The following is a 15,440-nucleotide window of genomic DNA, read 5'->3' on the forward strand; positions in this document are numbered from 1 at the left end:
GGCAGGGTACACCCTGGACAGGTTGCTAGTCTGCTTCAGGGCTAACACAGAGAGACAGACAAACCATTCACACTCATATTCAAACGTCTCAGAAAAAAAAGAAATAAAGGGGTTTATGTCCACTGAAATGCTTGGGCTTTTAACTCTTTTAAGGTGTGCTTGAATTTGTATTGTAGCATCCCAAATGGGCGTGTTGGGGAAATTCCACATTTGCAAAAGCAAATTTTATAGACTTCATCTACAATATTATGCAATACCTGTCATAATGAGGTATTCTGTGTTTGTTTCCTTACGATTATGGCTCAGTTGCTCATGCTGGAAATGATTTACCTAATGACTTCAGATTTGAAAAGCTGTGACACCACAAGTGCAGTTGTTTGCCAGGTTGATGATGAACAAATAGCATAGATGTTTGTTTTTGGTATGATCCTCATTGTTAAAACAACTCATTTAAAAAGTCCTGTGAAAGGACCGCATCGAGCCCTTTGAAAACATGACTGTATATAATAATCGCCCATCAGTATATTTGTGTAAAACTCTGCCAGATCCCTTGTGACAAGGAAGCATCCGAATGTAGCACACACACTAGCATATCGATATTTTGGCTATGTAATGACAATAGCCTTTTAACTGACGTATCATGTAATTAAAATTAGCAGTCATTCAGTTATTATAAAAATCCTTATAAGTAATCCCATCTTGCATCAGGATCAGTGGTGTGTCCTAATATATGGACTATGTACAGGATCAACTGAACAATAAGGGGAAAAGGACTGTTTTGTATATACATTGTCTGCATGTAACCTATAGGTACCAAATTTGATTAGACTATTGAAGCAGATTACTGTACTTCTAGCTGAAACTCCTAATAGTTTCAATTTGTGGGTTTGATGAACCATACTTAGCCTCTGAGGTTATAGTGATGCAGAAAACTAGGTCTGAAATTGAGGTATGCATATTTAACAGAGGTGTATTTATTTTTGTGGTGCAATGGAACAGTACTTGTGAAAAAGTATTCTGTGTTTTGTGATTGCATACTTTGCTCAGATGGGGATCAGAAGTTGAGCTGGGACGGCATTCCGAATCCAGATACCATTCGAACTTGGCTGCGTTGGAGTCATCTTGACTAGCTCACCATAGATATGAATAGACATCTTAGCTTAAGGTGTCTTCCACGATCCATCAACGCTACTCCCCTTGGTTGCGGTCCAATTTACATAAGCAAGTGTCGTCTTTCCAGTGACCATCAGAAACCAGGCCCTGTGAATTTGGGTCATGCTTTTTTAGATAGCAGTGCTGCTGATCTGTGAGGTGGATTCAGAGTTCCAGTTAATGTAATCCACTGTACTTTCCAGTTCTGATTGAACATGTGGAGAAAATGGACAGCAAAACACTTGAAGCCTTAGTTGAGAAGTGATGTTGTATCAGCACTGGAGCCAAGATATCTGTAGACCTAAACGCAAAGTCATTGTCAGGCTTAGCAAGCTAATCCTATTACATAATCCCCATATACATTCCAACTAGTGTGCTACCAAAACAAACAACAGGGGAAAGATTTAAGTCCTTTAATGCGGTCAAATTCCTGTGATGGATTACACGGCAGTGTCAGTCGAACACAGCATACGTAATGTATTCTTGGTTTGCATCCTGCCACTTGACTTGCAGTGCAGCTGTCAGGTTGGTCTTAGTGACTAGTTAAGTCTCACAGTGCACTTCATGTGTGTAAATCTCTCAGTTGGAAATAACAACGTGTATGACTGTGTGTGATTACACTTTTCAAGAAGTATAAAATTCTTTACTTTGTATCGTAACACACTTAGAAGATTGGACTGAGATTTAGAGCCTAGATACCGCACAGAGAAGCTGTTAGTGATAGGCTTCATTGGATTTGGCTTAGAGTTGATTTGTTTTTCACTTTAAGCATTCATTACTGAAAAGACATCTGGCTCATCACTGGGTTGTGTCAACCTGGGGAAAACACTGCAAACACTATGAGGGTTTGAATTCCGATGAGGGATGCATTTTTTTTTATCACCCTAAGATTTGAGTCAGTTCTTTGTTGTGTCTCTGTAATAATATGTATATTTGGGATCCGTTTTCAGAAAATTGCATGACTAAATTTGGGCTCATTCAAAGGTGGTGTGAATGAGTCACCCCACACATGACATTTCCATGCTGCAAATCAGCATTCTTGACGTATGTTTTCCCCCTCTTTCCTCTCTCTACATATTACAGTTCATCACCCAGAGAAGGAGAGATCAGCAGCTCTGTGGTACCTGCCCAATCCAAGACCAGCGGGCAGACTCATAAGATCTGTTTGGTGTGCTCAGATGAGGCCTCTGGATGCCATTACGGGGTTGTAACATGTGGCAGCTGCAAGGTTTTCTTCAAGAGAGCCGTTGAAGGTTGGTCTCCCGCAATCTGCACCCACTGCCTCAATCACTCAGACACGGCACACTCCTCATTAATGCTGGAAATTCAGTTTTACTTTGAATGATGGTACTATGGATGTTTAAATTACATATGCTTATATACATATGCACTAAATTGTTAGCATTTATTACAAGTTTTCTCCCATTACACTACAGCTCTTGATGCTTCTGCACATCTCTGCTCTGTCCTTAAGAAGAAAATTTAATGATTTCTCCAAGTTCAGGGTCACAGTTGAATAGTAGAGTGCATGGTGAGATCTTATGTCTTCAATTGTTTGTGGGTTTAACACATTAGTTGTATTTCTCCACATCTTTTATTCCCCTTCCTGTTTGTTATGCCCCAAAGCAGGGACTGCTTACAACTGGTTTTGATTACCAACAAACCAAAAGCGTGCAGAGGAAAGGCCGTAATCCAGAAATATCATCTTTCCATTTTCTTTTCCAGCTTTCCAATAAAGTGGCCACGCTCTCTAGCCAATTTATTAGGTACACCTTACCATACTGGTTTAGACCCCCTTTTGCCCTAATTGTTCACGGCATCGATTCAGAAAGGTGCTGGAAACATTCCTCAGAGATTTCAGTACATGACCTGTTAGCATCACACAGTCGCTGCAGATTTGTTGGCTGACATGACTCTCCAGTTCCACCACAGGCCAATGTGCTTGGGATTATTCAAGCCTTGTGAGGCTGAGGCGTTTAAGCAATGCTCAGTTGGTGTGAAGGGACCAAAAATGTGCCAAGAAAGTATCCCCCACACTGTTGCAACACCACCACCAGCCTGACCGCTTTTATACAAGGCAGAAGGGATCCATGCTTTCATGTTGTTTACACTAAATTCTGACCCTGTTGTTTTCAATGTTTTCAGTTGTCCAATTTTGTTGAGTCCATGTGAATGTGTAGCTTTAGTTTCCCATTCTTAGCTGGCAGGAGTGGGACCTTGTGGGTTCTTCTGCTGCTGTAGTTCATCTGCATCAGAGTTTGACATGCTGTGCGTTCGGAGATACTCTTCACCATATCTTGATTGGAACAAGTTATTGTTGGTTTCCTAGCAGCTCAAAGCAGGGTGGCCATTCCTCTGACCTCTGGCAAAAAATACCCAGAGAATGCCAGGGCATTCTTGAGACTTGCCACTCATTAGATATTTTCTCTTTATTGGACCATTTTCTGTAGCCCCCAGAGATGGTTCTGTGGGAAAATCTCAGCTCAGGATACTCAGACCAGCCAGTTGCTGCCATGGAACTGGCTGTGTACATATCTGTGTTAACAAGCAGTTGAGCAGGTGTACGTAATGAAATGTCCAGTGAGCGTATCTTCTAATGGGGTACTTGGTTCTTGTCACAGGCAAGGTATTTGATTTGATTTGATTATATTTTTGTTGAATCACAGTGGTTACATAGACCTATTTAATATGTGCGCAAACAAGTAAGAAAAGGTTAGCTACATATGTACTTCAATGTGCATATTTATCTCTAAATGGTTTGTGTGTCAGAATGCTTTGGAGGGAAGGGCAAGAATGCATTTGATAAACTGTATTTTGCATTAAATGCTTTTACTGTCATGCATTCCTCCCTGAGCTTCTCTTCTTCTCTCTTTCCATTCCCTTTCTTTCTGCAAGCTGTCTCTGCAGATTTGTTACAGGTTGCTTAGATAGGGTTATCTGAGGTGTATTTTAAGTCATTATTAGCGACTAACCCTAACCCTAAGACATCAACTTCAATTTATCATTGGCCAAACTTACTGAAGATGCACAGAAATGACTCACTTAATTTCAGGTATCAGTTAACATAGCCCTGTCCTTTTCTTTCATTTCTATGCGTTGCTGGTGAAAGAATACCTCGCGATCAGACTTGCTTTAGGGAAATCATTACTCTGAATATTTGGGGACACGGTGTAGATGGATTATTTGACTTCTGCAGCAGTTAAGGATTAACTGGGCCGGTTTTTAATGGAATTTATTATAGAAACATTTCGCAGTCTCCAACATAGAAAAGAAAAAAAGTATCAGACAAACTGATACAGATAGACTGAAACTGTAAACAAGAACCTTTGGTATGCCCTGAATTATATCCTGATATCTACGATATTTACTTCTATGGTATACTAAGATTATGATTAACGGTTATCCAGCATGTCGATATTTGTTATGCAGTGCTGGTGTAACTGCCAAGCATTCGATATGAAGTGCAATTTCACTGCCTACAGTAATAATGAGAAAGTCATACCTGTCATTTTTGTTTTTCTCTCCCCCTCTTCCTTCTCTGGTCATTGTCTCTATGGGGAAGGATGGAGAGCACGACAAAACACAGATGGTAAATAAATACACTTTTAATAATAATAATAATAATAATAATGATAGTAATAATAATGATTATTATTTTGATGATGATGACGATGATGGAAATTTTAGCATTCATGATTTGCCCATGTCCCCTGTACTTTTTCAGCACTGATCAATCTGCCTAGAAACATGCATAGCCTGTTCTGCCAGCTATCTGTTAATGCATGCAAATGTACTGATTTGGTCATTTAAATCAGCATAAATTGCCTGTGAATGATTTTTGCACTCTTCATTTTCTGTCTGGAATGCTCCTCATCTTATCTTCCTCTACGATGATAGATCTAAACACAATCACATGCTGTCTCCAGTTAGGTCTGTTTTTTCAGCACTTAACCCACATTACTTCCTGAGATCTGACATGAGAAATGAAACCTCTGCCACCTCTGTAGTTACATTTTTCCTTATGTTAATTATGAAGCGAATTATGAAATACTAAACATTTGGTGGTTTACCTTTACAGAATCAAAAAGTGGATTCCCTTCCACTGGTCACGTTTAAGCTCAGGACCTCCTGACTCTGACTTCACAGTGCCAACCACTAACCCTGTATGCCAGTATTGGGTACAAACTCAGCTACAGGCTTCACCAACCACTGCTGATGGGTCGTGCCAGACCCTTGTTAGCAGATTAGGACAGGATAAGGGAGGGAGAATACCAGTGGGATTCAGTTGGCACTTTTGACACTACAGATGGCTGTTTACGCCGTTGTTTGCAATGACTCTCTGTGATATCAGCGACGGCTGCAACATGCAGCTCCAATCTTGTCATCACACCACCAATTTTTATTGTGGAATATTATGATTATTACTGGGTTTCGTAGCGCGTTTATCATGATTTCTATGTGGACATCTGGATTAGTTTCGCCACCTGTAATATGCAATATAGCAGCGCTGATCCCTGCTTTTTGTGCTAATTTTCTCTGTGTATGTGCTGGCAGGCAGGGAAAAATGACTCTGTTTAAGCTTCGGTTCTTTTTCAGCTTCTGCCTGGATCACTGTAGCTTCTGTATGCATCCCTGTTTGTACAACCATATCTGTGAACATATTTTACTGTTTACCGATCATTTTCAGCCATGTTCATTCCTTGTTAATGCAAACCAAACCCTTCCTGCTGCTCATTCTTCACAGTATGAGCTGCCCACTGGTGGACCAGCAGGATGCTACTGTTGTAAAGAAGTTACTTGTAAATAGAGAGGGAATATCAGAGTTAGCAGAGCTTCATTAAGCCTAGTTAAGGCTCTGGACTTCAATCAGATTGAGATGATTTGGCATTACCTTAAAACAGGTCATTCATGCTTGAAAACCCTCCAGTGTGGCTGAATTAAAACAATTCCACAAAGAAGAGTGGGCCAAAATTCCTCCACAGTAATGTAAAAGGCTCAATGACAGTTAAACACTTGATTAGAGCTCTTGATGCCAACGGTGGCACAACCAGTTATTAAGTTTAGGGGGCAATTAGTTATTCACAAAGGGACAGGGAGGCTTAGATCATCATTTAAAAGCACCATTTTATACTTACTTACTTTATACTTACTTTGCTTGTCTTTATCTAATATTCAAATTTGTTTTACGACCTGAAACGTGTCAAATATGCAAGAAAACAGCACTGGATAAGCTTTGCTGTATACAAAGGCACGTACTATTTTTTATGTTGTCAATTGAATAATGTGATTCTTTTTATATGGTGCTTCTTTTCATATTTATATAGTGTTCCTTTCCTTTTTAAGTGCCCACGAAATTTAAGTTGTCACACACTGTGCAATATTGCTCTTCCATTTTATTACATGTCTCCAGCAGTATAATTAAATGCCCTTTAGGTCAAAAAGCATCAAAAGCATTACATTTTAAAGATCAGGGTAGATTAGGAGATCAGTGTTCATCCTCCACCCTAGGGGGAATACTGACGCTGGTGACTTTGTATACAGTCAATGAGTTTTTCTGCAATCATGCAGAAGGTTTTCAGCAGGTCTATAAAAAAATAAATGAATGGTTTCTGGAGAGTTTGTTGTATCATCTAATATAATGAGTTTCAGTAACATGAAAAGACTATTTATTGAATCCTCTGCTTTTGCCACTCGTTATAATGTGTAGAACAGCCATTACACCATGATGAGTAATGCTATTATAACACGAGTGACTAATAAGTAGGCTTTTCACCGTTCCCCACCATAGTAAGCTACAATGTAGAAATTCAATCGCACAGAACGGACATATTCGTTTGATAAGATAGGATGAACTTATCAAACAATTTTTCACAAGAACACCACAAATGAAAGAGGAGGGATGTTTTTGTGTTGCAGAGCTGGAGCAGACTATAGTCTGACGCTTGGTGCTTTGCAGCACAAATCCAGTGAGTAAACACAAAGTCGAAAAAGTAGCCTGCATTCCTGATATATATTTTTTTAACTCTTCTAATTTGTGATTTGTGCATTTTATAGTGTGTCCTATGTTTAAGCAGTCTTATTGAGGACAAAGATACACAATTTCAACTGTGAGAAAAGCAGACTTCTATGTAAAGCCAGTGGAAATGAAATATAGAAATGTGCTGACTTTCAATTGACAGTGATGGTAACTGAAGGAAGTGGTGAAAAAATTGTGAATCCTTTGCTCTGGCAGATGTCAATTAGTTGCAACTTTTCTAAATAACTGCCCATGGTCTGTTTTTCAGAGTAAACACCACCAACACTTCATATGAAATTCTTGGTTGGGTTAGTTACTCATATGGGGAAAATCAAAGACACTTCCAGTTAATCATCCCATTTTGATTTCAAAGAAGTGTCACAGTGAAACTTTAAACTATGACCAATTCCACAGCATAGGTCATCTACTGAATAGTCATCACAAAAATAAAAAGCATATCTGTTGCTAGAAGGAAAGTGGTTAATGTGATGATTTCAGGTCCTGTCGTATAAGTGTTATATGCACTGGAACAAAAACGCTGTTGCATCAAGACTACATAACTGAGACATAAAATAGATCTTCAAGCATAGCCCATAAAATATTGAGCAACAGCCCAATGATTTAGTGAGGCCTTTCACAGCTAAAAAATACAGACCTGACAATTATATTGACAAAATGCTGCAGATTGTGATCTTGAAAGTGTTCAAGAGGCAATGGTAATGTACGAAATGCCAAATTCATCCTCAGGCATGTTTGTCCTTCTGCTGTACACTTGCAATGAGGATCATTTTGGGGCAAATTTTAATCAGCAAAAAGAACGCGCAAGAAACAAAGTAACTTAGTGCTTTGACATGGCATCATCTCTGAGACTCATGCGTATCCGGATTGAAATATTATCTTTTATTTGAAAAAATACAAGATATTGTAATTAAAGTATTTTAACCAAAGATAACAAAGCTAAGAGAATTGCTGACAACCAGGCCAAAATGTGCTTTATAGAAAAGTGCAGAGAATAAGGTTCAAAGCTGCTCTGTCGTAAGACATACTGCCACAATATGAAAGCATTTAATATGTCTTCAATGAATTTACAAACATTAAACAAGTAAGAAGTTTCAGTGCCACCAAGAACTACCCCCCCCCAAAAAAAAAAAAAAGTAGTTTAAAAGTAGTTTAGGTGGTGATTGACTTCACATGACTTCCTCATTGTGGTCACAAATCAACTGTTCCTTCTTGTGTAACAAAGGATTATTAAGAAATCAAAAGTATCCATGCTCTATAATCAAATGTGGACCTGTTTTAGAATCTGGTGCATGCTCCATAATAGGAATGTTAATAATATGGACTGTGCGTTACTCTCAAAGACCAATGGCGTGGATTTTGCCGTCTAGTCTAAGTGCATAGTTGTGGAAGTGAAGCTGTTAACACCAAAGGGATCCCACAAGCCTGTTAGGCTTACTGTAGAATCAACAGGTGATTAGTGTGGTCATAGATATTGCTCGTGCTAATCCTTCTCAAACATTCTTTGCTAGCTAATGTCTTCTTTCCCCCCTCCTTCTTCTCCTTCTTCTATTTACAGGCCAGCACAACTACCTGTGTGCAGGGAGAAATGACTGCATCATTGATAAGATCCGCAGGAAGAACTGTCCAGCCTGCCGCTTCAGAAAATGTCTTCAAGCTGGAATGAACTTGGAAGGTAAATGATCAGACCCATCTTTAAATGAGTCCAGCTGTTCAATGCTTTAATGAAAAACTGGGCATCTTTATCTTGTCTTATGTGCAATATTGTGAAGTAAAGTAAAGTACCTGTGCTGGTTATATTTCCAGCAGGGCTTTGATTGGATCATTCACACAAAGGTGGATGTTGCAGTTCTTCTCTTAAAGTGTGAATTACTCTGTTCTTGGACTCTCATCTGTATGTGCAAGGGCTTGTTGCTGATTGGTGCTTCCACTTGGCTTATGTTCAGCCTATAATATTGACTGCTCTTCTTTCATCTTGGCTTCCACCATGACTAGACCAGCGCCACAGCCAAACTGCAGCAGTAATCCCTGCAGCTGCTTCAAAGTGCACCAATTTGTCATTCAGGGCAGCTGTGATTCAGTGCGAGCAGCTTTAGTTTAGGGCAGTGGTTCTTAAAGTTTTTCGGGAAGCCCCAACTTTAGAAGCTGAAAAAAGTTCATGTCCCACACAATTTGTAATCAATCATTAATAAAAACTGATCCAAATTGGTTTATTTAATGAAATTAATTGTACCAGTAACCTAATTTTCCCTTCAAGTATTAATTTCACTTAGTGTCACACTTTCTCCTTGGATGTCCATGTTCTACTTGCAGTGGTTCATTTAAAGAAACGCTGGTCTAGGCAGTATAATTCTCGCAAGAGGTCTCTGGTCCAAATCCCAGATGATCTAGTGAATATGAGCCAAGTGGAAACACCAATCAGGATAAGGAGCTTGCACATATAACTCTGATTGCAAAAACAAACAATCACATTACTTAGTAAAAGGAAGCCAGTGATACAGAGCTGTAACAATAGATAAGAAAGGTGCATTCTAGCAGTGTGGTCTCAGTGAAAGAGTGGTTGCCATGAAATCATTCATAAGGAATGGAAATCATAGAAAAAAAACTGAGGTTAACTGAGGCCAAATTACACAAGAACTGGACAGAAAATCTTTGACAATATGGTAAATGGCCTGCATTTGTATAGCGCTTTTCTAGTCCATAGGACCCCAAAGCGCTTTACACTACATTCAGTCATTCACCCATTCACACACACATTCACACACTGGCGATAGCAAGCTACATTGTAGCCACAGCTGCACCTCGCACTGACAGAGGCGAGGCTGCCGGACACAGGCGCCACCGGGCTCTCTGACCACCACCAGTAGGCAAACATGGGGTTAGTATCTTGCCCAAGGATATTTGGCATGCAGCCAGGAGGCAGCCTGGGATCGAACCACCGACCTTCTGATTAGTGGCTGACCTGCTCTACCACCTGAGCTACAGCCACCCCCAATATTTCAATACGTCTTATCGACTGAATAATACTAATTTGAATTAAATTCTGGTTCAAATTATCATCAGTATGCATGGAGGAGGTCAGACGAGAGGTCCAACAGTGAGCATATACAGCCATCTGTAAAATGTAGTGGAGGATCTGTCGTGGTTTGGGGCTGCATTTCAGCCAGTGTTGTCAAAATTGATTGAATTGTAAACACAGAGAAGTAGCGTCAGATTTTGATTAGCCATGCAATACCATTTGGAAAGCATCTCATTAGCAACACCTAAATGATTTTAGTGCAGCAACGATCCCAAGCACACTGCCAGTACAATAAAAGCGTATAAAAAATGAAAAACACAAACTGAAACACTCATGGATTGGTCTAAAGAGACCAGACCTCAACATTATTGAACCAGTGTGTGATCATCCTGGTAGAAAGGGAAAAAAAGCAGTCAGCATCCAAATAACTTTGAGTACTTTAATTACAAGAAAGCTGTGGTGAAAAGTAAAGGTGGTTAAACCATATATTCGCTCTATTTTTGCCTTAAATCCAGGTTTTCCAGTTAGGTTTGCACACATTTCAATAAATTGCTGCACTTATTTCCCATTTTTTAGCAAGATATAAATAAATTGGAGTGGCGTGAAACTTTTGCACAGTAGTTTATTTCACTTTAAATTTGTTATAAATCCAATGACACAGAAATTTCCCCCCAAAATAGGTAAACTATCATTCTTTTATTTTAGCTTTAAAATTGAGCTAAATGACAGATTACTGACTATGTAAAGAACATTTTAGATTACAGATGAGATTAGTAGTTTAGTATAAAAATAAAGGAAGAACAAAGGAAAAAAACAAACATACATTAAATATGGCCTGATGGCCTTTATGGTTCTATATGGTTCACACTGATCACTGCTTAATTCACTACTAAGTCCAAGCCTCCAAAACTTCTATTACCTGATGATCTTTCACATTTTTCTACTTGATCTAATTGATGTTTAGGACATAGTGCAAAGTTAGGTTGTGACAAGGTTGAGGAAGATGGACATGGGAAGCAACAGGTTGTAAACAAAACAACAGCTTTATAACCAAGAACCTGCTTGTTGTGCTGTTTCCGCTTGATGCTCCCTAAGGGGAATGAAATTGCTGTTACTAGTTTGTATGAATCAGCGTTGAGTGAGATTACATGTTAAAAGTGCAGTTTTGGTCACAGGGTGAAGGTAGGTTCACACACAGAGAGTGAGAGGAACAAAGACAGAGAGAGGGATTTGATGGAAGTCAGCGCATCTGCAGACAGACTCCCAGCAGAAAGGCTCTTAGTTGCCATAGAAACACCAAGAGAGGAAATTAAAAAAGGTAGAGTAGGAAAAACATGTTTTTTCATGGTAACCTCTCAAAGTCTGACGTTTTGTACATTTAGTAGCAGAAAATGTTCAAATGAGACTTAGATAATGTACAGTTGTGGGCAAAAAACACAGCAATTTGCCATTTCTGTTGTTTCACTGATGTCACACTGATGGAGAGAAGCTGCAAAACAAAAAAAGCAACAAGAAAAATCCACTGTTAAGTCATATATCCTCATAAATGGAATTCTTTTTGTGATTTTGTAACTATTTGCTGGGCAGAGACCAGCATGTGGCACTTTCCTGATCTTTAACTGGTTTGTTAAAACTCAAAGTGAAATTTCTTCATCCATGTTGTAAGGTGGGGTGAAACAAGCGTGTAACTTAAATAACTTATTAGCGTTAACTGGGAATATAGAAGTGTTTATACAGTACATGGATGCATTACAATGTTGATTTTTCTAGGTTAATTACACTGTGCAGTAAAACAGTGAAAGCTAATTTTGAGTTGATTATTCACTTCAGGACATAATAGCCTGTCTTTATGTCACAAAGTAACTGTTTTGTATTCTCTGTGTTTCTAGAGCCAGATAATTTGGTCAGATCAGTTTATTTCAATTGTTTTTATAGTTCTAGTTTCACTGACTGTATATGTTTTCATTTTAGTTTTCATTTTAGTTCCATTGCCCAGCCCATGGAGAAGCAACCCTTCCGTCCAGGGTTTGCTCCTTGTGCATGTCTGGATCTCTTCCAGAGATGCTGTTGTTCCTAGAAGTATGTCTGCAATACCCATTGGGTCTCCAATTCGTCAAAATCACGAGCCTTTATCTTGCATTATTTTTTAGTTGTGAGGACAAGCTTCCAGAGAGTCCAATCTGACATCTGCAGAAGAACTGCAGGTGTGGCAAAAATTGTGTTTATGTGGCAAAAATACTACCTATTCATATTGCAGCTGAGCACACAAAGGGCATGTACCACAGCAGAGACCATTTGAGCTCAATATTTTTGGCTCTTGAACTGATGTTCAGTCTTGGACACTGCACACTCTTCCAAGAAAAAAACCCATTTGTTCTTGGAGTCATAACTGATCTTTGAGCTGCACAGTGAAGGATTTTCAGAAAGCGATCTAAAAACAATAGCAGTGCCTAGAAAGGAGATGGAACTTGAAAGGTCAAAATTAGCCAGTCAGCCTGAAATGAGGTAAAATGAGGTAGAGTTTATGCTTTTTATACATAGAATTGCTGAATTTTTTGATTGCACCTTGCACAAAACATTTGTAGAAAACACAATGCTTGTGAACAATTTATTTTATTGAAGCATCTTCTGATTTTTTTTCTGTACCTCTCTTTTATTGCTATGTCTCACCTCACAGCAAGGAAAAACAAAAAGCTGATCAAGATGAAAGTGCACCGGGCTGGGGCATCAGAGCCCACCATTAGTAGCATGCCTGTTCCAGTCGTACCCAGGAGCATGCCCCAACTCGTGCCGACCATGCTGTCCATACTGAAGGCCATAGAACCAGAGATCATCTACTCGGGCTATGACAGCACACTGCCGGATACTTCATCACGGCTCATGTCTACTCTCAACAGGCTAGGGGGACAGCAGGTTGTCTCTGCAGTCAAGTGGGCCAAGTCACTGCCAGGTAACAGAAAAGCTCTTTACCATGGATTCCCTTTGGTTTCGTTTATATGCACAGACTTGCTCAAACAGACTCCATCACTGGTGGTAAATCCATCTAGAAAATTGAACTAATGGGTCTCAAGTCGATGATGAAAAACAACTACATCCACTTTCACTTGTCTATTTCTTTTAACATGGTTTGTATTGCACTTCTCAGTTTCGCTACTACCTGGTGAGTAGTTTGCGAGTGTTTCAGTCGTACATACTTCAGTAGTGCTCTTCTGGTTAAGACCACAGCCTTTATTTGTCTGAGTGTTGTCATAAAAAGCAGATAACGAGCGAAAGTGCAGTTGTGGCTCAGTTCAGTAGCCAGCTGGGTGTCATCTTAATGGTAGGGTGACCAAGAAGGAAGTGTTTGATGCATCTCACTTCAGACTGCACAAAAGGTAAATTTTTGATTTTTTTTTTTTTTTTGATTCCTCTTTCCTCGTTCCTTTTTTTTTTTTTTTTAACAGTTGTTTAGTTACTAATGTCATGTCACCTTTTTAATGGCTGAATGGAGGAGTAATTGTATCTCATGGCCAAAGTTTTTAGAAGCCTAGCACTTCCAAGGTATAAGGTCATGACCGATGTTAATAACTCATTAACTCTTACATTTTGGGGATCACTGCATTGTTTTTGAAGCTTGTCACGAGAGCTCAAGAGCAGCACATGTAGTTTGTGCATTGCAGTGGTACTGAACACACGTGTGCACCCCTTGATACCAAAGGGAAATATGCCACTGCTAAAATGCAGCTTATACACAATAATTTGTATATTAACAAGGGGAATGAGCTTGTAACTATAGATTTGACAGAAAACTACCAGTCCATGATATAATCTCAGATCCACACATATAGAATGTATCTTTGTACTATTTATTTGTGAATGTTGAAATGCATGGAAAATGAGAATTGGAAAAACTTTCTTTGCCATGTTTGGGGACTCTGTTGCTCTAAGTGGAGCAAGACACTACACCAAAACATAGGATTCAGCACATACATGGATATACTTAAATTTTATTGTTGTCAGTATAACTTAAATTCATGGTTTAAATGTCAAGAAAATACGATAATTGCCGGGTTTTATTCCTACGCTGTTTCCATTCCACCAAAACAAAAATGGAAACAAAATGAATTTGAAACTCCAACCACTCGTGCTAGTTTCAACTCATGAGAAAAGAAAGCACATGACCTGCTAATCAGTATTTCTGCTCCTGAGAAATCTGCCAGAAAACCATAACATTGGCTTATGTTTTTGTAATTTCTTTTTATATGACAAGGGGAAAAATGAAGAGAAAATCTGGTTTTAAATCTTATGTATGTGATGTCCAGAACTGGCAAGTCAATCGAGAGGAGAAGCACTAAAAGGAGGAGGAGGGGTCTCACATAGCTGAGCCATATTTCAAGGAAACAGAAAATGAAAGGACTTAATGTGCAGTTCAACTTTTATTGTTTTGAGAGCAGAAACAACTGAACAGCAACTCAATTTAAATATCCAGTTAACGGTATGGTCCATTTCTAGTATTTCTTAGCTCTTGTGTGGTAGTTTTAATAAAAGAGTTGAGCAATTACTTCCGCTTGTCTTTAATGTCTGTATTCTCTGAAATGAAAACATGAAAATATTCTGCACTGCTGTTTTAAATGTATGCACAACTAATGACTATCACCTGAAACATATGCAATCATATGTGCTTACATATAAGCACATTTGTAATAACCTCATAGCTTGCTTTGTTTTGAAGACCGTCAGTCCTAGAGAGAGAAAAAAATCACAGACAGTATTTGGTGTCTCTTTTTGATGTTGCATCTTTGAAATTGTTATTGTGGTTGTTTTATGAACTTCTGTTTATCTGGTTTTAGTTGTTCTAACAGTCTTTTTACGTCCCTAGGCTTCCGCAATCTGCACCTTGATGACCAGATGACTCTGCTGCAGTGCTCCTGGCTCTTTCTCATGTCTTTCAGTCTTGGCTGGAGGTCATACGAGCAGTGTAATGGCAGCATGCTTTGTTTCGCCCCTGATCTTGTCATCAACAAGTGGGTAACAATCACAGCTGTTCTAATATTTGAGCAGTTTTGTTTTTCCATTTGCTCATTTTACGGTGTTAGTCTCACTTCATCATTTGACTTACAAAGTTAACCATTTATCTGTGACTCAGTATAGAAATCAGGTCAGATTAAGGCTGAGGGATAAAGTCACATGTAAATAAGAATTTGCTGTCTAACAATGAGAATATGGTTATAGTTTTTGCTGAAATCTAAACTCCAG

General features: G+C 39.0%; 1 protein-coding gene across 2 annotated transcripts in view; it reads left to right on the forward strand.

Annotated features, from left to right (window-relative positions):
- LOC146379402 (glucocorticoid receptor-like) overlaps window positions 1-15,440 on the forward strand; it is a 61,645-nt gene that overhangs the window by 35,061 nt on the left and 11,144 nt on the right. The window contains exons 3-7 of one of the 2 annotated variants that reach the window (XM_084940642.1): window positions 2,236-2,405; window positions 4,715-4,741; window positions 8,745-8,861; window positions 12,883-13,155; window positions 15,064-15,208. In XM_084940642.1, coding sequence (XP_084796768.1) covers window positions 2,236-2,405; window positions 4,715-4,741; window positions 8,745-8,861; window positions 12,883-13,155; window positions 15,064-15,208 — 732 coding nt within the window. The remainder of the gene's footprint in view (window positions 1-2,235; window positions 2,406-4,714; window positions 4,742-8,744; window positions 8,862-12,882; window positions 13,156-15,063; window positions 15,209-15,440) is intronic. The other variant, XM_084940643.1, reaches the window with a different exon arrangement.

The sequence above is a fragment of the Perissodus microlepis genome, chromosome 10 (genome assembly GCF_051167445.1).
Source record: "Perissodus microlepis isolate ML-2025 ecotype Zambia chromosome 10, ASM5116744v1, whole genome shotgun sequence".
In the NCBI taxonomy this organism is placed as follows: domain Eukaryota; kingdom Metazoa; phylum Chordata; class Actinopteri; order Cichliformes; family Cichlidae; genus Perissodus; species Perissodus microlepis.